General features: G+C 45.4%; 1 protein-coding gene across 11 annotated transcripts in view; it reads right to left on the reverse strand.

Moving 5' to 3' along the window:
• Window positions 1-24,583, reverse strand: part of snx13 (sorting nexin 13) — a 310,603-nt gene extending 286,020 nt beyond the window's left edge. For 5 of the 11 annotated variants that reach the window (XM_085988425.1, XM_085988422.1, XM_085988428.1 and 2 more), the window contains exon 1: window positions 24,477-24,563. Coding sequence is in view for 2 of the 11 variants with exons in the window: in XM_085988418.1 (XP_085844544.1) it covers window positions 24,477-24,536 (60 nt within the window). In the remaining 9 variants the exon portion in view is untranslated. Of the gene's footprint in view, window positions 1-24,476 lie in introns of all 11 variants that reach the window. The other 6 variants (XM_085988416.1, XM_085988415.1, XM_085988418.1 and 3 more) reach the window with 4 other exon arrangements.
• Window positions 24,584-24,823: the final 240 nt, after the last annotated feature.

The following is a 24,823-nucleotide window of genomic DNA, read 5'->3' on the forward strand; positions in this document are numbered from 1 at the left end:
CACCAGGGTGTAGGAGGCGAAGAGGAAGTCTGCAGGGATCGGAGGGGTCTGAAAGTGCGATGTAGAGGTGAGTGATGGGTGCAAGTGTGGAGTGGTAAGTATGTGAGGTGAGTGTAAAGTGTTTCAAAATGTTAACTTACCTTTGTTTCCACCTACAGCCTTCAGCCGCTATGGAGCTGTAGTCCCCGACATCTCCATTGTAGAGATCACAGACTGGCTGTTGGATCCTCTGCCCCAACAGCCAGCTGATTTCTGCAAAGTTGAAAGGTTTGATGAGTCGGGCTCATCAAACTACACAAAATGTCAGTGTTTGACAGCTTCACAGAGCTCTTTCACTAACTTCCCCCTAATTGGCCTGCTGAGCCCACTGGGCGGGCTTAACAAGGTCAATCAGGGGAAAATCCTGCTGGTTGGCCAGAAGCAGATGGAGGCGGGATTGAAAGCCAGCAAGCAGCAGTCCCGCCTACAACAGCTTCCCATTGAGAAAATCCAGCCCAGAGTGTCCACAGCGCCTGGTCTGCACTCAAGGCCTCCATAATCAGCACCTGTGAAGAGACCCTCGGTCACTCGACCAGGAAACACCAAAACTGGTCGACGAGAACGACCAGGAGATCCAGGAGCTAATAAGTCACAAGCGCAAGGCATTCCTGATCTGGAAACAGCAACACAACTCGAGAGCAAGAAAGCCGCTCTACAGACGCCTGAAAGCCGAGGTCCAACAAAAAACTCGCGACCTAAAGAACAGATGGTGGGTGGAAAAAGCGCAGGAAGTCCAGCAGCTAGCCAACAACCACAACGTGCGTGGATTCTTTAGCGCAGTCAAGACCACCTACGGCCCAAGCACCCAAGGTCCTACCCCAGACTGCGGGCCAAGAATGGAGAGGTACTCATCAAGGACAGAGAGGCAGTCAATGCCCGCTGGAAGGAGCACTTCGAAGATCTCCTTAACCCTGTCTTCGACGCGAGTGTCCTCAGCTCCATCCCGCAGCATGCTACCCGCCACCACCTCATCATATCCCTACATAAGCACAATGGTCAACATTTAATCTTTTGTTTTGGTAGCAAAGAATTGCAGTTGTGGTTTCACAAAAAAATCTTTAAAAATGACCTGCTTTTCTGCTGCAGATCTTCCATCCATTATTATGTTCCATTTAACCTTTCTTTTAACTCATTTTACATTTCTTCAGTCTATTCTTATATTTTTTAATGCTATTGTCCTTTCTACATGCCTTCATAAGCATTTCCATTCTAATAATGTTTCCCTATTACTGCCTTATGAACCATACCTGGATCATTACTAAAGATTAGATTCAGCATAGATTCCTACCACATTGGTTGTTTAACAAACTAAGAAAGCAATCCTGCAGCACCTGTAGAAAAATGCACATTACAATCATCCATGGTTAATATTCTCATCCTTTTATATGTACCCCTGATCTGCAGAAAAGATTTCTCTGGCTATCCTTTCCTCTTGTCTGTGAAGTCCATCACAAACATTAATACTGCCTTTTCCTTATTTTCCTGAACTCAATCCATATTGTTGATGCAGCAACTAAGGTTCCTTGGGGAAAAAGTTCAGTTGGTTTGCGACTCCCATTAGCGTCTTAATAGGGTGCTAATGGGGCGCAAAGCAACTAGCACCTGTGCGTGGCGATGTTTGCGCCGCTCACGAAATTAACTAGACATTTTGCAGCGACGCTAAACACTTCCGCCACAATCTCCTGCGCTGGCAGATCGTGACATCAGTCGAGTGTGCAACGCCCCAGTAGCACCCCGGACCGGATATTGAGTGGCGCCCCCTGCCTTACCACCAGCCGCTAGCAACAACAGGTTGAGGGGAGCGTTTTGCAGTCAGGAAGGGACTGGGGGAGCGCTATTTAAAGGCGACCGCTTCCTGCCTTTTTTGTTGGTGACATTTTTGCGCCATGCATTCTGAGAGAGAGAGAGAGAGACTTCTGGAGAGATTCAATGCTGTGTGAAGGAGTTTTGGGTACTGAGCAACACTTTGCAGGTTCATTTTGATTTGCCCTTCCTTGTATCGATTTAGAAGAGACTGTGGGGGCTGCACTCTGAGCTCTTTCCCTGGGCCTCTCCATTGTTCTTTCCAGCAGATTTGATGTACAGGTCTCTCCAGGCCGAGATTCAAGGCTGCAATGAGCAGGATGTGGTTGGAGAGCAAGATCAACCCTCCCCTTTAAGAACTGGCCGACGCCATTGTGTCTGTGCTCCATTGCTGACTGACATCACATGAGCTTCGCCAGCGCTCCGAGATAGCGCCCCGCTCCTCGGCCTTAGCGCCTTAAGAGAGATGTGTAGCGCCTGATTTAGTGCTCCAATCACCTCCAGGGGCGATAAAAGCCAAGTTTGCAGTTGGAGGCAATACTTTGCGCCAGGCACTAATCTTTGCTCCCAGCCGATAATTGCGCCCCAACTGGGGTGATACTGAATTTCTCCCCCCTTGTATCCATTTTTTCCCCTGTGGATATCATGTCCTCTCTTATGCATATTGTGTGACGAGGTTGGGGAGCCACGGGGCCGTGTAGATACGGGGCCGTGCTCTCCGGGCAAGGTAGGTTCTGGACCCAAGTGCAGAAACCAGGCTAGAGGCAGGTATACAATCTTTAAGGTACTTTACTAGATTCACACATAACTAGATTCATACAAGGAACACAACAATATACATAGAACTCGAGACAAGTTACAAAACGGCTAGTCAAGAATAGGAACTCAGGACAGCTTCCATGAGGCAACCTACTTGTCCATACTGAGCTGGGATAAGCTTACCACAAGCGCAACCAGCCTGCCGAGACGAGACTCGAGACAAGCTATCACGAGGGGCTGCCACAGGGGTAACAGGCTTATCAATACAGAGCTCAAGACAAGCGCCAACATGGCAACATGCTAGTCCAGCCCAGCACCTTATCAAGACTAAGAACAACAAGAACACAGACTTAGATACATCTTAAATAGAGCTCGAGAACCATGGCAGCCAGCTAATCAAAGCCAGCAGCCACAGAGCGAAGGCTAGTCCCCAGTTAGGACTGAGCACAGAGGAAGGCAACCACAGAACTTATATACCAAGAAAACCAGGTGAAACCCATGAACAGCTAACAGGCCGTTAAGAATTAACACAGGAGGCTAGGAACAATTAACAAAGGGCTAGAAACAAACAAGTGAAGGTGCCATCTAGAGGTTACAGAAGGAACTGACTGGCACCCTCACATATTGTCATCTGCTTTGTTTTGCTTGACCCTTCTGCATACTGTATACACTGTTAATGTAATCTCAGTCAAGATCGTGATTTTACCAGGTCTCTCTTATTTACAACATACTTTTTATTTCAGCATATTTCCAATTCTGCAAGCTTGTTTTTATGGTTTTAGCATTGGTGTAAAAATTCTTAACAATTGCCTGTTTTATTTATTCACTTTTTGTCATTTTTTTCTCACATTTACTTTAAGCACTTTTGCTTATTAATGCGTACATGCTACATTATAAGAAAAAAAATCACTAAAAGATTAATTTACTTTAGCATAATTTTATGGTGTACATTTTGTTTATCCACAGCTACCATCTTACAAAGGAATCCTGTTTGCAAGGTAAGTCAGACAGCATTAAATAATTATCAGTGGGCATTTGGTTTATTTAAAAGTTAACAGTGAAAGGCTTTTTGGAAGGATTGGAAAGGTGGCAAACATTTTATTTCAGTGGCAATTGAATTCGAAAGTAATATGTCTAAGAATACAAAATGGTATTCCAAAGTTTATTTGAGTTTAGTGTAAAATAATTGTATCCATGGATATACATTGGGCAGCACACTTCTCTGAAGAGGACAAATTGAGCGATTAATTTATTAAAATTCATAAAATACTTATAATTTGTATAGTCATATGAAATTCCCTGCTGTTTCCTAACTAGAGTTTTATATAGTGAAATAATGATATCTCTGTTTTGAATGCAATTTTTGAAATGCTGATATAAACCATCATTAGCTGAATGATTGTGAAGCAGAGAGTGAAAATGTTTGGAGACCAAACATTATAAACCAAAAAGTAAAAGAATGGTCTGAATATTGGAATTTATTGAATTACATAGAATGGACAGCACAGAAACAGGCCATTTGGCCCAACTGGTCTGTGCCGGTGTTTATGCTCCACACGAGCGTCCTCACACCCTACTTCATCTAACCCTATCAGCATAACCTTCTATTCCTTTCTCCCTCATGCGCTTATCCAGATTCCCCTTAAATGATATTTGTCTCAACTACTCCATGTGGTAGCAAGTTCCACATTCTTAATTATTTTCTGGGTTAAACCTAAGTTAGTAAACTTTCTTTTAAGAAAAGCACTGTGTGCTGATCACTTGGGTGAGAAATAAATGGAAGGCAATTATGTTTGCCATTAAATTAATCACCTTTATCACTTTGGTCTGTAGTGTGGTTTACTTGTAGCTTGTGAGTCTGCCTTATCGGCATGTCACTGCTACAGTTGCCTGACTGGTTTGAATGTACTTTAATGCAGCATTAAGGGAGTGGTGAAGAATGTAACAAAGACTTTAAGCAAGTTAGCAGATTTGCTGAGCAACGAGCTTATCCTTTGTAACTCTGGTGAAAGGCATTGAGGACACCATCCTTCTTCTGCTGCTTCCTCTCCTTCCCCCTGATTTTCCTTGTCTGATGAGGACCTCTGCTGCTGCTCTGACTCCTCCAAATGCAATTAATAAGATCAGATGGCTATGATAGATAATTTCAGTAATTTTGTTAATAAGAACACCAGAACCGAGGAATGGAGTCATCTTTCACCTTTGGGTATATAGTGTCACCATTACTTGTCTTCACAGTGTCTTTCCTCCTACTCTTTTCAACCGTGGTGGTGTCCTGCACTAGGGCTCTGATTCATCACTAGGTTTTCTCAATTTAAAAAATCACAGCATTAAACCCTCTCTTTAGGCCTAATAAAATGGCTTGCCCCACAGCCTCAGCAAGCACCCCTACTGCTCCAGCATAAATTTTGTACCCCCCACATCTAGCACCCTTATGATCTCTGAGTGAAGTTGCTAATCTGTTCCAAACTGTAAATAATGTTGTGCTGTAGGTCTGAAACCCTCACAATTGGGGCGAAACTGTTCAAAGTAATTTCATGTAGAACCCTTATAACTAAAACTGAGAGACAAATTTCATCTCATCAGCTTAAGGTGGAATAGAATTAATATTCCATAGGGGAAAAGGTAGTGTACAATCCTGATATTTTAAATAAACATATATTACCAAAAATAACAACACATGGAGGGTTCTTTTCCATCCTAATAATAAGCAATGCAGCATTGCTTTTTTATATTTCTTTTGTTTTTTTTCTCAATGATCTTATGCCTGGAACTTGTTTGTGAAGAATATACCAAGGCTGAAGTATTAAAAATGGTGCAAGGTGTTTGTCTATTACAGTGTTTGTGATATTAATCTTGAAATTCTGATGCCATTTTTTATTATACTAATCCCTTTTGCTGTTTTAATCTGTTGCTATATTTACATTTAACATCACCCTCTCTGGAGGACAATACACAATCATTAAACAGGTAGATTTTTTAGATAGTACAAACAAACATATAAGCCAAAATTATTGTTGCACATTGATCAAGAGTTAACTGAGCATTATGTTAAGTTATTGAGTGGTTAGCAATAATTTTACTGATTTCAGTAGGTACGCTAAGACATGGGGGGAAAATTGGGCTACTTACCGCCACCCGTTAGCACCGGAATCCTGAAAAGAAATGGCAGCCACCTCAGGCACGGGACTCGGCAGCCGCCATTTTGGTGAAGGCTAACAGCGCACCGTTAACAGCGCTGGCCCTGGACGTGGAAATATGGAGAGCATGATGTCACGCTAACTTAACGCCACGCTCTGCAAACTTGGACCTTTGCGCTGAGTTTAGCGCTGGGTCCTAAGCTCGCTCTGAAAAGCGAGCGTGCAGCAGAGCAACACAGACGCTGTCAGCACTTCTTAAAGGGGCACAGACGTCTTACAGGTAAGTTTGCATTTCAGCTTTTGAAGTTTTTTTTTGTATTTTATTGAAGTAGTGGCTTGGTGCAATAGATGTTAAAAGTTTTTAAAGTGTGCAGGGAGTGCTGCTGGATGCTTGCAAGACCTCGGATGGTAATGTAAGGCCTCTGAGAAGACAGAAAATGCTGGAAATACTCAGCAGGTCAGGCAGCATCCGTGGAGAGAGAAACAGAGTTAACGTCTCAGGTGAAGATGCTGCCTGACCTGCTGAGTATTGCCAGCATTTTCTGCTTTTATTTTGGATTTCCAGCATCTGCTTGCAGAAGGAAGAGGAAGATGCAGAAGAGGAGGAAGCAGACGGAAGGATGCAACCCAGACAGCCCCTTTCTGCTAGGGATATCTGGGATGGAATCATTTGCCTGCAGTCCCAGTGACCACAACCCCAATTCCCCTTTCAACATTTGTCCCACACCTTACCTTCCCTCTGTTACTGACCATCACAGTGTCCTCTTGGCCATGATGCTGAAATAAAAGCCACCACAAAGCAAACCTTCCAATCCAACTTTATACAATTATCCATCCAATACGACATCAAAAAATCAACTCTTCACCTTTATGCATTCTCTTAGTGACTGTCTTGTGTTGTGTATGTACCTTTAAGAGAATAACTGGTCCCAGACTGCAGTACCGGCAGTGACCACCCCTGTATAAAAGGCGCTAGAGAGCCTCTGTCGGTTAGTTTCGTTTATGCCTTTCACCAGTAAAGACTTGTTTGTTTCTCTCCTGCTAGTCCGTGTCTCAATCATTCACGGACTTAACACTGGCGACGAGTTAGAAACGAACTTACCTGCAACTCAGCAGCAGCTCCGACGACGTTGTTGAAGGTCGGAGCCAGAAGAAAGAAGAAGAAAAAAAAAAATAGGCCATTGAAACTCGAGAAACGGGCGCGACCGTCAATCATCGATTTCAAAACTTGCAGGAGAGACTGTCCAGAGCCAGGCTGGGTTCCTCGGTCCGTGGTTTCCCAGCTAATCGGGCTGGTGGCAGGTAGTGCTCTGATCCTTCCTGGGCTGCAACGGGGCCGGGCAGCGAGTCGGGAAGCAAGGAGAGAGAGAGAGGGTGGAGCATACAGGGCGCGGCCGGTGTTTCGATGCTGGGCAGCGTTCGGACCTCAGAAGAGGGAGGGAAGTGTTCCAGAGTGTCCGCTCCACGACGGGAAAATAATAAAAGAAAAAGAATACGCGCAAGAAACCGTGGAAAGCAGCGCTAACAACAGCGGGGAAGAAGGAAAAGCGCGGGAGGCGCAATTTTGTTAAATCGGAGAAGAAGGCAAAGCGCAGGAGGCGCCATTTTAGATTTGCAAGATGCCGAAGACTGGCTGTATCACTGCTTTTGATAATACATTAGAGGACTGGACCACGTATGTGGAAAGAGTCGAGGTATATTTCGAGGCAAATGAAATAGCAGAGGGGAAAAAGGCATCAATATTGCTAAACGTAATGGGCGCTAGAACGTACGGCCTATTGCGGGATCTGATTACTCCAGCCAAACCGAAGGCGAAGAGTTTTAACGAAATTGTTGCTGTTCTACAGGAGCACTTAAACCCTGCACCGCTGTTGATAGCAGAAAGATTTAAATTCCACAGGAGAACTCAGCACAAAGATGAGAGCAATGCTGAGTATCTTATGGAACTACGCAAGCTATCAAAGCACTGCCAGTTCAGAGCAGGACTGGCAGATACCCTACGGGACAAATTTGTCTGTGGACTCCTGAGTGAAGGAACACAGAAGAAGTTACTCGCAGAAAAAGAGCTGATGCTAGATAAGGCTTTCAGCGTGGCAGTATCGTATGAAGCAGCCAGGGGAGCTGCAGAAATTCAACAAAAACCACAGGAATACGGCACCCACGAAATGACACGGGGATTTGCAAAATGTTATCGCTGCGGCAGAACTAACCATGACCAGAAGGACTGCTGGTCCAAAGACAAAATATGCAGACAATGCGGGAAGATTGGACATATTGCACGAGTTTGTAGGTCTGGGAAGAAGACCAGCGACAACAAAAAGGCTACGAAGGAACCGTACAAGAAAGTACAAAAGATGACGGACAGTAGTTCCGAAGACCAGATGAGCGATAGTGAATCCGAGAACAGGAGATTAAGCTGTCTCAAACTTCACAATGTAATCGCAAAAGAGGATCACCGAACCATTTGGGTCACCCTCACGATAGCAGGGTCCCAAGTTAAAATGGAATTGGATACAGGATCAGCGCTAACCGTCATGAATCGACGAGATTATGAGCGGCTATTTTCACACATACCCTTGAGAGAGACATCCATCGTCTTGACGACGTATACGGGGCAAAAAGTATACCCCAGAGGAAAAATAAGGGTGCCTGTCGAATACAATGGCAAGAAAATACGGAAATTGTATCTCTACATACTGCCAAATGGTGGACCACCGTTATTGGGACGGGAATGGATCAGGAAGATAAACTTAGATTGGCATTCCATTCATGCAATGACGGTGGACGGTAAAAAAGATGAAGATGATTGTCAACAATCTTAGCTAACGCCAAAGAGGTATTTCAACAAGAACTGGGCACGCTTAAAGGCGTAACCGCCTCGTTAAAAATAGAAGAGAATGCAGTTCCCAAGTTTTTCAAAGCGAGACCGGTACCATATGCAATTCGTCCAGCCGTCGAGGCAGAGCTGGAGAATCTGGAGAAGGCGGGCGTGTTGTCTAAGGTCGACTGGAGCGAGTGGGTGACACCCATCGTTCCTGTCATGAAGAAAACGTTAAGCAATAAGTCCGGAGAGCCAAGGAAGATTCGCATCTGTGGGGATTTCAAGGTGACGGTGAACCCTGTCCTTCACACAGTACAATATCCTCTTCCAAGGATAGAAGACATCTTCGCCTCACTGTCTGGAGGGAAGCGTTTTACAAAAATTGACCTAGCACAAGCATATTTGCAGATGGAGGTTGAAGAGTCCTCTAGGAAGTATCTCACGATAAACACTCACAAAGGTCTTTACCAGTATCATCGATTGGTATTCGGAGTAGCATCGGCTCCGGCGATATGGCAAAGAGCGATGGAACAAGTCCTGCAAGGGATTCCGGGGACTCAGTGTTACTTGGACGACATCCTTGTAACAGGTGAAGATAACAGTGAACACCTTAACAACCTAGAACAGGTGCTCACTAGACTACGGGAACATGGGCTGCGAGCCAACCGCCCCAAGTGCGAATTTTTTAAGAAACAGATATCGTATTGTGGCCACGTGATTGATGAAGAGGGGTTACATAAGTCCCCTGACAAAATTGAAGCGGTTGTTAAGGCCCCAGCGCCTGAAAATGTGTCGCAACTGAGGTCATTCCTCGGGTTGGTGAATTACTATCATAAGTTTTTGCCGAATTTGTCGACAATTCTGCATCCACTGAACGCCCTGCTACGAACGGGGGTAGCATGGAAATGGAGCGATGATTGTAAACGTGCTTTTCAGAAGAGTAAGGACTTAATCACTTCGAAGGAAGTATTGGCTCACTACAACCCAGCACTGCCAATCAGGCTGGCGTGTGATGCGTCTCCCTACGTCATTGGGGCGGTACTGTCACACAAATTCCTTGATGGTTTGGAGAGGCCGATAGCTTTTGCGTCATGCTTGTTAACTTCTGCCGAGCGTAACTACGCCCAGATTGACAGAGAGGCCCTCAGCCTAGTGTGGGGGGTGAAGAAGTTCAATCACTATCTACACGGTCAAAAATTTACTCTACTAACCGATCATCAACCTCTTGTCTCCATTTTCAACCCTCAGAAGGGCGTACCGATAATGACAGCACAACGGCTGCAGAGATGGTCCCTTTTCCTAGGGGCACACCAATATGACATCGAGTACAGGGGAACTAAACAGCATGGAAATGCTGATGGATTGTCACGTCTACCGTTGCCGACGGTGGAAGAAGAAGACTTTGCAGTGGATCCAATGGAGTTATTCCACTCGACCATAGTCGAATGTCTCCCTGTGACGAATGCAAACATAGAAAAGGAAACACGGAATGACCCGACACTATCACGGGTCTATGATTTAATGGTGAAGGGATGGCCAGCACATGGCGAACCACTGCGGCCAGCATTTTCGCCAAGAAGAGAACAGCTGTCAGTGTGCAGAGGAACCTTGATGTGTGGATCCAGAGTAGTAATTCCACCTAAGTTGACGGATAGAGTGCTCAATGAGCTTCATGAGGGTCATCTGGGTGGGGTAAAAATGAAGAGCTTAGCCAGAGCGTTTGTGTGGTGGCCGGGAATCGATAGAGAAATCGAAGAGATGACCAAGAGCTGTGCAGGATGCCAGAAGGTCCAAAACGCCCCACCACAAGCTCCTCTGCATCCATGGGAGTGGCCCTCATCTCCATGGCAAAGGGTGCACATTGATTTTGCTGGTCCCTTCATGGACTCGATGTTTTTAATTGCGGTGGATGCACATTCAAAGTGGCCAGAGGTAATAAAAATGTCCTCAACCACCACGGAAAAAACTATCGCAGTTTTACGAACCATATTCGCCAGGAATGGGCTGCCTGAACAGATTTGCTCTGACAATGGACCACAGTTTGTGTCTGAAGAGTTCCGGAGGTTCTTAAAGAACAATGGTGTTAAGCATTACACATCTGCCCCATATCATCCAGCCACTAATGGATTGGCCGAGAGGTTTGTCCAAACATTCAAGAAGGCTATCAAGGCAATGTGTAATGAAGATATACCCCTACAACACAAGGTGGACAACTTCTTGTTTGCCTACCGGAATGCGACACATGCGGTTACCAACCAAACTCCAGCCATGATGTTCTTCAATCGAAGACTACGATGCCGCTTGGATTTGGTTGAGCCAAACGTCTGAAGAGATGTGGAGAACAGACAGTTTCAGAATATGAATGAAAGGCCGACCAGGAGTTTTAAGATCGGTCAACCAGTTTTGGCCCGGGACTACCGCACTGAGAAATGGCAGCCAGGAAGGACTTGTACACGACAAGGACCTCTCGTGTATACCATGGACATTGGGGAGAGCATTGTAAGACGCCATGCTGACCAGATTCTAGAGTCACTGGAAAACGTCAACTCCACACCACGATCTGATACACCTGGTAATGAAATCGACGTTCCAATTGCAGCTACCGCAGAACCGGTAATATTGGAAGCAGATGAACCAAACAACGACATTGATTCCGACTCAACATTGCCAGAAGAACCTGATACTCCAAAGAGGCGTTATCCAGACAGAATCAGGAAGCCTCCTCAAAGACTGAACTTAAAATTGCTTAAACTTAACCAATGTATCTAGCAACAGTAATTGTGATTGTAATTCGTTATCATTAGTTGTTAAATGAATGTTATGTACTGTTTATCTAAAAGGGGAGGAATTGTTGTGTATGTACCTTTAAGAGAATAACTGGTCTCAGACTGCAGTACCGGCAGTGACCACCCCTGTATAAAAGGCGCTAGAGAGCCTCTGTTGGTTAGTTTCGTTTATGCCTTTCGCCAGTAAAGACTTGTTTGTTTCTCTCCTGCTAGTCCGTGTCTCAATCATTCACGGACTTAACATCTTGTGTGTGCCTTTGCCTATACTACTGATGTCACACAGTGATACCCCAGTGGCTGCAGCATGGCCGGTGGAAGGCTGCTGACTTTCAGTGGGGGACACTGCAAATAGTCTTGCTGGTCGACCTTGAGGAGCTGGTGGCTGGGAGTGTCAAATCAATCTTCTTCTTCTTCACTCTCCTCTCCCTCTTCTTTGCCAACCACTGGCTGGGCAGGCTACATTTCTTGGGTGTGTGAAATGAGGAAGGCACAAGGGTGGAGTTGTAGTGAGGGGAGGGCGGCAAAGCAAGAGGTGCATGTGAGAAGGAGGATAACATATGAGGATACCAGCATCTTGTATCCTTTCAGCCCCGCCGCTCAGCCATGCCCCTGCCAAGAATGGCCAGCACCCTCGCCTCTAAGGGGCTGAGATGAAGCTAGGAATGGGAGATGTGCCTCGTGTTTGGAACAGATTGTTGGTAGGCGAGTGATTGTGGGGGGGCTTGGGGTCGTGCATTGAGCAGTGTGTGTGGCTAGTGGTGTAGTTGGTAGAAGATGGCTTTTGAAGATGCATTCACTGATCTTGACCACTGCTGGCAGTGACGGCCTCCGTGATCTGATCCCACATCATTCTTTCTGGAGGCCTCCTGGCCCCTGTGGATAGAGGACCTCTCTTGCAGTCTTGACCCCCTGCACAAAGCTGGAGTGTTGCCGGCGAGACCCTGGGTGCTCTTCCCTGGCTTGCTGAGCCATTTGTGTTACTGCTGAAGCACTTTTCCCTTTTTTTTTAAGGTGTGGAAGGCAATTCAGCTTTAAGAATTGAAGACTGCCATTTGGGAATTCTTTTTAATGTTAATTTATTTTTCAGAACGCAGTTGAGCTGTAAGGGCTAAAAACTGCCTATTTTTAAATGATTTTTATGAATGGACTGCACTGTTTTCTAAAATGACAGCCTTGGTTTAAGAGAAGGCTGTTCTTGCTGCAGTGACGCTACGGCCACGCTACATTGGGCCTCCTGCTGAGACTATCGTCAGGAGAATTCCTTCCCCCACCTTCATCACTATCCCCACTACAAACACCTGGTGCAGTAGGCATTGGAGGAGAAGACAAAAACAGGTGAATGCTTTCTCCTGCATTCACAAGACCTGGAAGGATAGCTTGAAAAAGATGTCAGACTATTGTTGTATGTGATAAGCACCAGGCACAAGCAGACATGCAAGAAAGTAATTTCTGCTAACCTTGTGATCCTTAAATAGAATCATAGAATGTTACATCATAGAAGGAGGCCATTCAGCCCATTGAACCTGTGCCAGCTCTTTAGTAGAGCTATCCAATTAGTCCCACTCCCCTGCTCTTTCCCCATAGCCCTGTAATTTTTTCCCTTCAAGTATTTATCCAATTACCTTTTGAAAGTTACTATTGAATCTGCTTCCACCACCCTTTCAGGCAGTGCATTCCAGATCACAACTCATTTATTTTTTTGCCCCATGTCTGGTTCTTTTGCCAATCACCTTAAATCTGTGTCCTTTGGTTACCGACCCTTAGAGAGAGAAATACAGAGAATTTTACAGCACAGAAACGGCCATTCGGCCCAACTGGTCCATGTCAGCGTTTATGCTCCACACGAGCCTCCTCCCACCCCTCCTCATCTCACCCTATCAGCATACCCTTCTATTCCTTTCTCCCTCGTGTGTTTATCTAGCTTCCCTATGCTATTCACCTCAGCCACTCCTTGTCATAGAGTCATAGTCATAGAGTTATACAGCACAGAAAGAGGCCCTTCGGCCCATCGTGTCTGCGCCGACCATCAATCCCTGTCCAGTCTAATCCCATTTTCCAGCATTTGGTCCATAGCCTTGTATGCAATGGCATTTCAAGTGCTCATCCAAATGCTTCTTGAATGTTATGAGGGTTCCTGCCTCTACCACCCTTTCAGGCAGTGAGTTCCAGATTCCAACCACCCTCTGGGTGAAAAAGTTCCTCCTCAAATCCCCTCTAAACCTCCTGCCCCTTAACTTGAATCTATGCCCCCTTGTTATTGACCCCCCTACTGAGGGGAAAAGTTCCTCTTTATCTACCCTATCTATGCCCCTCATCATTTTGTACACCTCAATCAGGTCCCCCCTCAGCCTTCTTTGCTCCAAGGAAAACAACCCCAGCCTGTTTAGTCTTTCTTCATAGCTGAGGCGCTCCATCCCAGGTAACATCTTGGTGAATCTTCTCTGCACCCTCTCCAAAGCAATCACATCCTTCCTATAGTGAGGCGACCAGAACTGCACACAGTACTCCAGCTGTGGCCTCACCAGCGTTTTGTACAGCTCCATCATAACCTCCCTGCTCTTATATTCTGTGCCTCGGCTAATGAAGGCAAGTATCCCATATGCCTTTTTAACCACCTTATCTACCTGTTCCGCTGCCTTCAGGGATCTATGTACATGTACACCAAGGTCCCTCTGACCCTCTGTACTTCCTAGGGTCCTACCACTCATTGTGTATTCCCTTGCCTTATTTGTCCGTCCAAAATGCATCACCTCACACTTTTCAGGGTTAAATTCCATTTGCCACTTTTCCGCACATCTGACCAACCCGTTTATATCGTCCTGTAGCCTGAGGCTTTCCTCCTCGCAATTTACCACCCCACCAATTTTCGTGTCATCTGCGAACTTACTGATCATACCTTGTGGTAGCAAGTTACACATTCTCACCACTCTCTGGGTAAAGAAGTTTTTGCTGAATTCTCTATTGGATTTATTAGTGACTATTTTATATTTATGGCCCCTAGTTTTGGCCTCTCCGACAAGTGGAAACATCTTCTCTACGTCTACCCTATCGAACCCCTTATTAATTTTGAAGACCTCTATTAGGTCACTGCTCAGACTTTTCTTTTCTAGAGAAAAGAGCCCCAGCCTCTTCAGTCTTTCCTGATAGTTATAACCTCTTAGTTCTGGTATCATGCTTGTAAATCTTTTTGCACCTTCTCCAGTGCCTCCTTTTTATAATGCCTTTAACGTGGTAAAACATCCCAAGGTGCTCCACAGGACCTTACATCAGACAAAAATTTGACGTAGAGTAAGGAGATATTAGGACAGGTGACCAAATGCTTGGTCAAAGAGGTAGATTTTAAGGAACGTCTTGAAGGAAGAGAGAGAGGTAGAGGGGCGAAGAGGTTTAGGAAGGGAATTACAGAGCTTAGGACCTTGGGTATTGTGTGCAGTTTTGGTCGCCTTATCTGAGGAAGGATGTTCTTGCCATGGAGGGAGTGCAGCGAAGATTCACCAGACTGATACCTGGGATGGCAGGAATGATATATAAAGAGAGATTGAGTCGATTAGAACATAAGAACATAAGAAATAGGAGCAGGAGTAGGCCAATCGGCCCCTCGAGCCTGCTCCACCATTCAATAAGATCATGGCTGATCTGATCCTAACCTCAAATCTTCTATCACTCTGCATCCACCCGAACCCATGTGATCTCCCGGGAGAGGCGAAAAACCAGATAAAGACCCAATGGCCAATTTGGGAGAAAAAAATCTGGGAAATTCCTCTCCGACCCATCTAGGCGATCGAAATTCTTCCAGGAGATCACTCTGTCCCTATATTTTCTACAGTACTTACCTTCTGTAAAGGCGATCTCCACCCCAGCCAGGAACAGGAATAAAACCATCTCCTGAAATCTAACACAGAATTAGAACACAGTAGGAGCAGAACAAGGCTACACGGCCCCTGGGCCCACTCCACTACCCACAGGGCCATGACCATTCCGAACCTAGACTCATGTCCAATTTCCTGCCCGCTCCCCGTAACCCTTAATTCCCTTTACTTCTAGGAAACTATCTATTTCTGTTTTAAATTTATTTAATGATGTAGCTTCCACAGCTTTCTGGGGCAGCAAATTCCACAAACCTACCACCCTCTGAGTGAAGAAGTTTCTCCTCATCTCAGTTTTGAATGAGCAGCCCCTTATTTTAAGATTATGCCCCCTAGTTCTAGTTTCACCCATCATTGGGAACATCCTCACCGCATCCACCCGATCAAGCCCCTTCACAATCTTATATGTTTCAATAAGATCGCCTCTCATTCTTCTGAACTCCAATGAGTAGAGTCCCAATCTACTCAACCTCTCCTCATATGACCACCCCCTCATCCCCGGGATTAACCGAGTGAATCTTCTTTGTACTGACTCGAGAGCAAGTATGTCTTTTCTTAAGTATGGACACCAAAACTGTATGCAGTATTCCAGGTGCGGTCTCACCAATACCTTGTACAACTGCAGCAATACCTCCCTGTTTTTATATTCCAACCCCCTAGCAATAAAAGCCAACATTCCATTGGCCTTCTTAATCACTTGCTGCACCTGCATACTAACTTTTTGAGTTTCGTGCACCAGGACCCCCAGATCCCTTTGTACTACAGTACTTTCCAGTTTCTTGCCATTAAGATAATAACTTGCTCTATGATTTTTCCTGCCAAAGTGCATAACCTCACACTTTCCCGTATTGTATTCCATCTGCCAAATCTCTGCCCACTTACTTAGCCTGTCTATGTCCCTTTGCAGGTTTTTTATGTCTTCCTCACTCACTACTTTCCGTCCCATCTTTGTATCATCTGCAAACTTTGATATGTTACACTCGGTCCCCTCCTCCAAATCGTTAATATAGATTGTAAAGAGTTGGGGACCCAGCACTGACCCCTGCGGAACACCACTAGTTACTGGTTGCCAATCTGAGAACGAACCATTTATCCCAACTCTCTGCTTTCTGTTAGAGAGCCAATCCTCCACCCACGCCAGAATATTACCCCCAATCCCGTGATTTTTTATCTTGAGCAATAATCTTTGTGTGGCACCTTGTCAAATGCCTTTTGGAAGTCTAAATACACTACGTCCACTGGTTCCCCTTTATCCACCCTGTATGTTACTTCCTCAAAAAACTCAAGCAAATTTGTCAAACATGACTTCCCCTTCATGAAACCATGCTGAGTTTGTCCTATTAAATTATGTTTATCCAAATGTCCCGTTACTGTCTCCTTAATAATGGACTCTAACATTTTACCAACCACAGATGTTAGGCTAACAGGTCTATAGTTTCCAGCCTTCTGCCTACTACCCTTTTTAAATAAGGGTGTTACATTAGCAGTTTTCCAATCTGCCGGGACCTTTGCTGAGTCCAGTGAGTTTTGGAAAATTATTACCAATGCATCCACAATCCCTACTGCTACTTCCCTCAAGACCCTAGGATGCAAGCCATCAGGTCCAGGGGATTTATTCGCCTTGAGTCCCATTATTTTACCAAGTACCACTTCCTTAGTGATTTTAATTGTATTTAGTTCCTCCCCCCCTAAAGCCCCCTTTTTGTCCAGTGTTGGGATATTCTTAGTGTCCTCTACGGTAAAGACTGATACAAAATAATTGTCCAGTGTTTTTGCCATCTCCATGTTTCCCACCATTAATTTCCCGGTCTCATCCTCTAAGGGACCAACATTTACTTTAGCCACCCTTTTTCTTTTTATATAACTATAGAAACTTTTACTGTCTGTTTTTATATTTTTTGCTAATTTACTTTCATAATCTATCTTCCCTTTCTTAATCAATCTTTTAGTTATTTTTTGCTGTCTTTTAAAGACTTCCCAATCTTCCATCCTCCCACTAGATTTGGCTACCTTATATGCCCTTGTTTTTAGTCGGATACTATCCTTAATTACTTTACTTAGCCACGGATGGCTATCTTTTCTTTTACACCCTTTTTTCCTCAGTGGAATATATTTTTTTTGGAAGTTGTAAAATAACTCCTTAAATGTACACCACTGGTCATGTACCGTCTTACCCTTTAATCTGTTTTCCCAGTCCACTCTAATTAATTCCGCTCTCATACCTTCATAGTCTCCTTTATTCAAGCTCAGCACGCTTGTTTGAGATCCAACCTTCTCACCCTCTAATTGAATATGGAACTCAACCATGTTATGGTCACTCATTCCAAGGGGATCCTTTACTAGGACATTTTTAATTAATCCTGTCTCATTACACAGGACCAAATCTAAGGTTGCTTGCCCCCTGGTCAGTTCAGTTACATACTGCTCAAGAAACCCATCCCTAATACACTCAATGAACTCTTCCTCAAGGCTGCTCTGCCCAATTTGATTTGTCCAGTTAATATGATAATTAAAATCCCCCATAATTATAGCTGTTCCCTTATTACAAGCCTCAACTATTTCCTGATTAATACTCCGTCCAACAGTGTTGCAACTGTTCGGAGGCCTATAGACTACACCCACTAGTGTTTTTTTCCCCTTATTATTCCTTATCTCCACCCAAACTGTTTCACTATCCTGCTCCTTTGACCCAATATCATTTCTCTGTATTATAGTGATTCCGTCCTTTATTAACATAGCCACCCCACCTCCTCTCCCTTCCTGCCTGTCCTTCCTGATTGTTAAATAACCTGGTATGTTTAATTCGCAGTCATGGTCACCCTGCAGCCATGTTTCTGTAATGGCCACAAGATCATACCCATATGTCATTATTTGTGCCGTTAACTCATTCATTTTGTTACGAATGCTACGTGAATTCAGATAAAGAACTTTCAAATATGTTTTGTAACACTTAGTTCCTGTTTTTTCCCTTTTTAGTACTTTACTTTTTACTCCATACCTTCTGTCCCTTCCTGACACATTCTGTTTTTTAATTCCCCCACTGCTACCTAAGTCTATGACCTTCTCTGTTGTCATTTCTATTATTTGCTCTCCAGAAACCTCCCCCCCACTAATTAGTTTAAAGCCCTCTCTACAGCCCTAGTTATATGATTCGCCAGGAGTCTAGTCCCAGCACTGGCCAAGTGGAGTCCGTCCCAACAGAACAGCTCCCTCCTGTCCCAGTACTGGTGCCAGTGTCCCAAGAAGCAAAACCCATTTCTCCCACACCAGTCTTTGAGCCACGCATTTAACTCTTTAATTTTATTTATCCTAGCCAAATTCGCTCGTGGCTCAGGTAATAACCCAGAGATTATTACCCTTGAGGTTCTGTTTTTTAATTTGACCCCTAGCTGCTCATACTCCTTTAACAGAACCGTCTTCCTTGTCCTATCTACGTCGTTTGTACCAACATGGACCACGACAACTGGATCCTCCCCCTCCCACTCCAAGTTTCTTTCCAGCCCAGAAGAGATGTCCTTAACCCTGGCACCAGGCAGGCAACACAGCCTTCGGGACTCCCGCTCTTGACTGCAGAGAACCCTATCTATCCCCCTAATGATACTATCCCCTACCATTAGGCTTATATTCGCTAGAGTTTAGAAGAATGAGAGGGGATCTCATTGAAACTTATAAAATTCTAACAGGACTCAACAGACTAGATGCAGGCTCCTGCTCCTATCTTCTATGTTTCTAAGCAGCTGAAGGCACAGCCGCCAGTGGTGGAACGATTAAGATCGGGGGATGTGCAAAAGGCTAGAATTGGAGGAGCGTAGAGATGGCGGAGGATTGTAGAGGCTCGAGGAGGTTACAGAGATAGGGAAGGGACATGGCCATGGAGGGATTTGAACAGGAGGATGGAGAATTTAAAATTTGAGGTGTTGCCGGACCGGGAGCCAATGTAAGTCTGCGAGCACAGGGAATAATGGGTGAATGGGACTTGGTGTGAGTTAAGATACAGGGCAACCGAGTTTTGGATGAGCTGGAACGCAAACCCCCAAGAGGTTCGAACCCCACTCCAGAGACTTGAGCACAAAATCAAGGCTGGCAATCCAGTGAAGTATTGAAGGAGCACTGCACTGTTGGAAGGGTTGTACGGAGGGAGTGCTGCACTGTCACAGGGTCAGTTCTGAGGGAGTTCTGCATTGTCGGAGGGTCAGTCCTGAGGGAGCACTGCACTGTCAGAGGGTCAGTCCTGAGGGAGCGCTGCACTGTCGGAGGGGTAGTACAGAGGGAGTGCTGCACTGTCAGAGGGTCAGTACTGAGGGAGTGCTGCACTGTCGGAGGGTCAACACTGAGGGAGTGCTGCACTGTCGGAGGGTCAGCACTGATGGAGCGTTGCACTGTTGGAGGAGTAGTACGGAGGGAGTGCTGCACTGTCGGAGAGTCAGTTCTGAGGGAGTTCTGCATTGTCGGAGGGTCAGTCCTGAGGGAGTGCTGCACTGTCAGAGGGTCAGTTCTGAGGGAGTTCTGCATTGTCAGAGGGTCAGTCCTGAGGGAGCACTGCACTGTCGGAGGGGTAGTACGGAGGGAGTGCTGCACTGGCAGAGGGTCAGTATTGAGGGAGTGCTGCACTGTCGGAGGGTCAACACTGAGGGAGTGCTACACTGTTAGAGCTGCTGTCTTTCGAATGAGATGTTAAACTGAGGCCCCTGCTATTGGAAACCATTTCTCCTTATTTACTCTACCAAAACAGTTCTCTCGGCCCCTATGTTTTCTTTTTTTTCTCACATGGCAGCTGTTAATGATTCTGCCATTGTCATTTACACCTCATCTAGAGCCATCTTTTGTTTCTTAACTTGTCCAATTACCATCTTCTTTTGCCTTGCATCATCATCCATTTTGTCTTTTAATCTCTCCTGCCTTCCATCCTATCACAGACCTTCCCTTTGTTCTTTCTTCCTCTCCTCCTTTTCCCTGCCCTACACTTGCTTAAAAATCTTGTTACTTCTCCAACTTTTTCCAGTTCTGACGAAGGGTCATTGACCTGAAACGTTAACTCTGTTTCTCTCTCCACGATGCTGTCTGACCCGCTGAGTGTTTCCAGCATTTTTTGTTGTTGTTTCATGATTTTGAACATCTCTATCACATCTCCTCTTAACCTTCTCTGCTCTAAGGAGAACAGCTACAGCTTCTCCAGTCTCTCTACATAATTGAAGTCCATCATCCCTGGTACCATTCTCGTAAATCTCTCCTGCACCCTCTTTAAGACCTTGACATTCTTCCTAAAGTGTGGTGCCCAGAATTGAACATAATACTCCAGCTGAGGCCTAACCATGCTGGAAATTGCTAAGCAGTAACCAGGGTTACCCAGATGCAGTGGTGCAATAATAGAGCCAGCCCAAGGAATACTTTGTATGAATTGGGATACTTACAATGTATGGTATACTTATAATCGGAAATTGCAATGGCACTCTGTGTGCGCAACAACAATTCTGAAAGGGGCTTTAAACAAGGAACTCCTTTTTTATTTGCGAGCATTCAGTATGCCCCATAAGCTATGAAAAGAAAGAATTGCATTCATATACTGCTTTTCACAACTTCATAACATTCCAAAGTGCTTTACAGCCAATGACGTACTTTTGAAGTCAAGTCACTGTTGTAATATAGGATATGTGACAGCCCATTTGGGTACAGCAAGGTCCCACAAACAGCAGTGTGATAATGACCAGATTATCTGGTTTTTTTTAGTGAGGTTGAAGGATAAATATTGGCCAGGACACCAGGGAAAACTCCCCTGCACTTCTTCAAAATAGTGCCATGTGACCTTTTGTTGCATTGGAGAATCGTGGTGCCCTTCCTTGGGACATGCGTGATCTCACAGTGCTGCATTGCTAACCTGCTGTCCTTGTTTCTAGAAACGCTGCCTCTCTTTCTGACGCCGGGCCAGCTGGTAAGCTATCTGTTATCAGAAACCTCATGAGCAGTTTGCCTGTGATAGGATAATGAGGCCCAACCATCAGAATGGCTTGAGCCTCTCACAATTTATTGTGGGCGCACGGCACAGTCACTCTGTCCATCCGGTGCCGAATCAGCACCCAAAGTGAAAATTGACCTGCTATCTCATGGGTCAGCTAGGTAATGGTTCTTTGGAACAGGAGTAGGCCATACAATCCCTCGAGCCTATTCTGCCATTCAATTAGGTCATAGCGGATCGGTACCTCAACTCCATTCACTCACTTTTGCTCTATATATCTTGGTACCCTTACCTAACAAAAATATATCACTCCTTAATGGCCTAACTCTAATTTTAAGATTATCCCCCCCATCCCCCTTATTCTTGATTCGCTCATCAGATGAAATAGTTTCTCTGTAGCTATGCTATTGAATCACTTAATTATTTTAAAGACCTTGATTAGGTCACCCCTCAACCTCCTAAATTGAAGGGAATACAAGCCAAATTTATGCAACCTCATAATTTAACCCTCTAAGCCCTGGTATCATTCTAGTGAATCTGCTTCCAAGGCCAATATATCTTTCCTGATATATTCAGGTAATTCAGGCCCAAAACTGAACACAGTACTCCAGATGGGGTCTGACCAATGCTCTGGACTGTAATGATATCAGCAAATAGTGATGATATTTGCCTGTTTGATTATGATGCCTTACCAGCATGTTTGCCTGATTGATTACTTATGCCTGACCAGCAGAGGGCATGTGAGAGACAAGCAGTTTAGTTTTACTTTCGTTTTAGATGGATCTGTAAGATGGTGTCTCCTGTAAATGCTGTTAACTGAGTTGAACATACTTTAGATAAAAAGACATCTCTTTCATAAATGTGTCGTCATTGAACCCACATACAAGTCGATACATGGACAACTGAAGCATCATCTTACTTTAATATTCTAACCCCCTTGAGATAAAGGGCAACATTCCATTAGCCTTTTTAATTACTTTTTGTATCTGTGAACTAGCTTTTACTGATTTGTGTACATGGAGACCTAAATCCCTTTGCTTCTACACAGCTCCTTGGGGTAGAAATTGGGGGCGCTACCTTTGCCAGGGCGCTAATTTTAGCACCCCAAAAAAGTTAGCGCTCCCGCGGCCGATTTTCCCAGATAGCGCCCCGAGCGGGAGGAGGGACGCTACTGGAGGCGCCCTGCGTCCCTCTTGGGGTGCTGCGAGCCAATATCGCGGCACGTCGCACCGCAGTACTGCAGGCCTTCTTCCCCTCACTAAAGGGGAGGGGCCTGGCGCAGCGCATCCCAGCGCCCAGCCGGGCCACCAGGGATCGGGAGTGCCGGCAAATGAGCCCGGCACTCAAGCGGAGTGCCGGGCTCACGGAAAGCAGCTGGTACCCCGCGGGGGGACTTCAAGGGGGCCAGGGACAGCAATGGTGGCAGGTGCTGGCAGGCGGCTAGATTCTATCCCATCTCTTGCCTTGCTCTCTCCGAGCTCATCTTGTCCATGAAACCCACCTCCTGCTCCCTCGATCCTATTCCGACCAAATGTTTGACCGCCCAGCCTCCCTTCCTGGGCCCTATGTTAGCTGATATTGTTAACGGTTCCCTCTCCTCAGGTACTGTCCCCCACCGCTTTAAATCTACCGTCGTCACGCTTCTCAAAAAAAACACCCTTGACCCCTCTGTCCTCGCAAACTACTGCCCCTTCTGCAACCTCCCTTTCCTCTCCAAAGTCCTTGAATGTGTTGTCGCCTCCCAAATCCATGCCTATCTTTCCCATGATTCCATGTTTGAATCCCTCCAATCAGGTTTCCAGCCCCGCCACAGTACTGAAATGGCCCTTATCAAAGTCACAAATGACATTCTATGTGACTGTGACCATGGTAAACTATTCCTCCTCATCCTTCTCGACCTATTTGTAGCCTTCGGCACAGTTGACCATACCAATCTCCTCCAACGCCTCTCCTCCAGCCTCCAGCTGGGTGAAACTGCCCTTGCTTGGTTCCATTCTCATCTATTGAATCGTAGCCAGAGGATCACCTGCAATGACTTCTCTTGCCACTCTCACACCATTACCTCTGGTGTCCCTTAAGGATCTATCCTTGGCCTCCTTCTATTTCTCATCGACATGCTACCCCTCGGTGATATCATCCGAAAACACAGCATCAGGTTCCACATGTACACGGACAACACTCAGGTCAATCTCACCACCACCTCTCTGGACCCCTCCACTGTCTCTGATTTGTCACACTGCTTGTCCGACATCCAATATTGGATGAGCAGAAATTTCCTCCAACTAAATATTGGGAGGAATGATGCAATTGTCTTCGGTCCCTGCCAGAAACTCCATTGCCTGGCCACCGTTTCCAATCCTGACAACTGTCTTCAGCTGAGCAGACTATTTGCAACCTTGGTGCTGTGTTTGACTCTGAGATGAGCTTCCGACCACATATCCGCTCCATCACCAAGATTGCCTATTTCCACCTGTGTAACATCGCCTGGCTCCGATCCTTCCTCAGCTCATCTGCTGCTGAAACCTCATCCATGCCTTTGTTACCTCTAGACTCGACTATTTCAACGCTCTCCTGGCTGGCCTCCCATCTTCCACCCTCCGTAAACTTGAGCTCATCCGAAACTCTGCTGCCCGTGCCCTAACTCGCACCAAGTCTCATTCACCCATCACCCCTGTGCTCGCTGACCTACACTGGCTCCCGGTTCGACAATGCCTTCATTTTAAAATCCTCATCTTTGTTTTCAAATCTCTCCAATGACTCACCTCTCCCTACCTCTGTAATCTCCTCCAGCCCCACAACCCTCTGAGATATCTGCCCTCCTCTAATTCTGGCCTCTTGAGCATCCCCAATTTTAATCACTCCACCATTGGTAGCCATGCCTTCAGCTGCCAAGGCCCTAAGCTCTGGAATTCCCCCCCTAAACCTCTCCACCTCTCTACCTCTCTTTCCTCCTTTAAGATGCTCCTTAAAACCTACCTCTTTGACCAAGCTTTTGGCCACACGCCCTAATATCTCCTTATGTGGTTCGGTGTCGAATTTTGTTTTATAACGCTCCTGTGGAGCACCTTGGGACATTGTATTACATTAAAGGCGCGATATAAATACAAGTTGCTTTTTGTTGTTGACAAGTAGCAAGCTGCCTCTACTGCAATGCTTAAGTGAACAGAGTTGTAAGAACTCACCAGATGTGAGACATGTTGGCCTTGCATTATAGCGTGCTTTTCCTTTAAATACCTATTCTTTTGGTAACAACAAGTTAAACTAACTTAATATACATCTTCAGCACTGTGGCACATGGAAGTTACTCACCCTGAACAGCGATTTGAAAGGATCCAATAAATGTTGGGAAATGTATACTGCTCCACACATCACTGCTCAGTAACTCCAAGTAACAGCTAAGTCCAAAATAATTTGCAGGCTGTAGTTTCAATAATAACATGATTAGAAGAGACTATAAAAATAGGTGGTAGGTGGATTTTACAATCCAATAATGTGGCAGATTAGCAGTTTATCTGTACTTGTGATTATGACGTTGCTGGCAAATGTCCCATATGTGCAATGGTAAGCAGTAACAGCAGGTCTGTGTAGACAGAATGCTAAAAGAATTACCGCAAGAAGTTATTCCCAACTGAAAAAATCAGAACTGGAACTCTCCA

This window comes from Somniosus microcephalus, chromosome 5 (assembly GCF_052327205.1).
Source record: "Somniosus microcephalus isolate GS21.2 chromosome 5, FLI_Smic_1.0, whole genome shotgun sequence".
Taxonomy (NCBI): Eukaryota; Metazoa; Chordata; class Chondrichthyes; order Squaliformes; family Somniosidae; genus Somniosus; species Somniosus microcephalus.